At 40.2% G+C, this 2,474-nt stretch overlaps 1 protein-coding gene across 1 annotated transcript; it reads right to left on the bottom strand.

Annotated features, from left to right (window-relative positions):
• Positions 1–566: 566 nt before the first annotated feature.
• Positions 567–2,210, bottom strand: LOC145104600 (uncharacterized). The gene has a single exon (XM_079041821.1). It carries the CDS (start codon positions 2,208–2,210, stop codon positions 567–569), a length of 1,644 nt encoding a protein of 547 aa, XP_078897947.1.
• Between the last annotated feature and the right edge of the window lie 264 nt (positions 2,211–2,474).

Raw genomic sequence — 2,474 nt, 5'->3', positions numbered from 1 at the left:
GGTCTCGTGATCTTTGAGAAATATTTGATAAATATTCTATAGAATCCCGCATGGCCCAAGAAAGATCTCACTTCTCTAACACATGTTGGGTAAGGAAGGATTTGTATGACAACAATTTTGGCTTTATCAACTTCAATTCCCTTTTTGGAGATGATGTGTCCCAAGATGATGCCTTGATTGACCATGAAGTGGCATTTCTCAAAGTTTAACACCAACTTCTTCTCAATGCATCGTTTCAAAATCTTCTTAAGGTTATCCAAGCATTCATCAAATGAATTGCCATACACGGTAAAATCATCCATGAACACTTCAATTATATTCTCAACATATTCGGAGAAGATGCTCACCATACATCATTGGAATGTGGCGGGGGCATTGCATAATTCAAATGGCATCCGCTTATAGGCAAACATGCCGAAAGGGCATGTAAAAGTCGTATTGTCTTGATCTTTGGGTGCAACGGGTATTTGGTGAAAACCCGAGTATCCATCGAGGCAACATTAATACGATTTGCCCGCCAATCTTTTGAGCATTTGGTCGATGAAAGGAAGAGGAAAATGGTATTTTCATGTGCTTGAATTCAACTTCCGATAATCAATGCACACCCTCCATCCATTTTGAACTCGAGTGGGAACCATGACGCCTTTGTTATTCTCAATAACCGTGATTCCCGTTTTCTTGGGAACCACTTGAACCGGACTAACCCATTTGGAGTCGGAAATGGGGTAAATCATGTCCACGTCAAGGAGCTTGATTATCTCTTTCTTGAAAACGTCCATCATAGGGGGATTTAATCGTCTTTGAGCTTCCCTCCTAGGCTTACAATCATCTTCCATGAGGATTTTCTGAGTGCATACATTAGGACTTATCCCATTGATGTCTGTTATTCTCCGCCCCATAGCCTCTTTATGATCTTTCAAAACTTCTGCCAATTGGTTTTCTTCAAAGTCTTTCAATTGAGAGGATATGATCACCGGGAGAGTTTCGTCTTTACCAAGATAAGCATACTTCAAATGGCTAGGTAAGACTTTTAATTCAAGTGTGGATGGTTGGATTATGGAAGGGGGCATATTGTTTGGAGAATGAGATAAGGAAACCCGAGAAACATCATTCTTTGTTGAATTGTTAACTTCTAAAGTCTTCATAATCTCTTCAACTTCGGAGTCCAATGTATACATATCCACTGTTTTCTTCAAACTCTCACAATCGAGACTCATGTTGAGCACCATCTTCAAAATGTCTCCATGTGATAACTCGAATAGTACTTGGGTGATTGGCTCAATCACATCAACCCGATACAATGGATAAATGTTGCTAGGGTATCTCATTGCTTCAAAGATGTTGAAGTGAATGGTCTCTCCATAAAACTCCATGGTGATCTTCCCATTATGAACATCAATAATTGTGTGAGCGGTGTTCATGAAGGGTCTTCCAAAAAGGATCATAGATGACTTGGAAGGAGTCTTTTCTTCAAGGACAATGACATAGAAGTCCGCGGGAAATACTAGTTGATTGACTTGCACTAGTACATCCTCCAACACGCCTCTTGCAAATACACTTGACTTGTCCTTTAATTGAATGATAACTCCCGTTTCTTCTAAAGGTCCAACATTGAGAGATAGAAAAACCGAGTAGGGCATTACATTGATCGAGGCTCCAAGATCTAGCATGGCACTTTCAACATGCAAATCACCAATGGTATAAGGGATAACAAACATTCGCAGGTCCTTGCATTTGGGTGATAACATCTTTTGGATAACCGCAGACACATTTACATTGACTTGAATCTTCTCATTTGCCTTAAATTTCCTCTTATTGGTGCACAAATCTTTAAGAAATTTGGCATAGCGTGCAATTTGCTTTATGGAATCCAATAGTGGAATATTGATTTGGACCTTGTGGAAAGTCTCAAGAAACTCTTTCTCTTCTTCGTGTTTCTTTGAGGGAGCCAACCGGGAGGGAAAAGGTGGTTGTATGACCAATGGCTTGATGGGTTTGTTGGAAGAATCGGGTTGGTCGATGTTTGGCATAATTGGGTCCTTTGGAGTAGCTACAACTTTCGGAGGTTCAACAATAATAACTTCATATTCTTCTTCTCTTGAAACTCTTTTAGGGTTGCTTTCTCCAAGTGTTTTCCCACTTCTAAAGGTGATTGCACTCACATTGGGGTTCTTCTCGGTTTGAGAAGGAAGTTTACCCATTTGTTCCATCTTGTTGAGAGCGGTGGCCAAGTCTCCAATTTTTGCTTAAATGTTGGAGAAAGTGTTCTTGGTCTCTTGTTGAAATTGTTTTTGACTTTGAGCAAGAGAAGTGAGAAGTTCTTGAAGGCTCATTTGGTGGTTACCGCTTGATTTGCCTTGTTATGGAGGTTGTTGGTAATTTGGAGTGGGATGAGATGTTTGGGGATATGGAGGTTTTTGTGATGGGTATTCAGAAAATTGGGGTCGCATCATAACATGTGGTGGGTTTTGCTT

This window comes from Lactuca virosa, chromosome 4, assembly GCF_052849685.1.
Source record: "Lactuca virosa cultivar CGN04683 chromosome 4, Lactuca_virosa_CGN04683_v6, whole genome shotgun sequence".
Lineage (NCBI taxonomy): Eukaryota > Viridiplantae > Streptophyta > Magnoliopsida > Asterales > Asteraceae > Lactuca > Lactuca virosa.
Note: the sequence above shows the minus strand (reverse complement) of the source record. Positions and strands in the feature narration are given on the sequence as shown.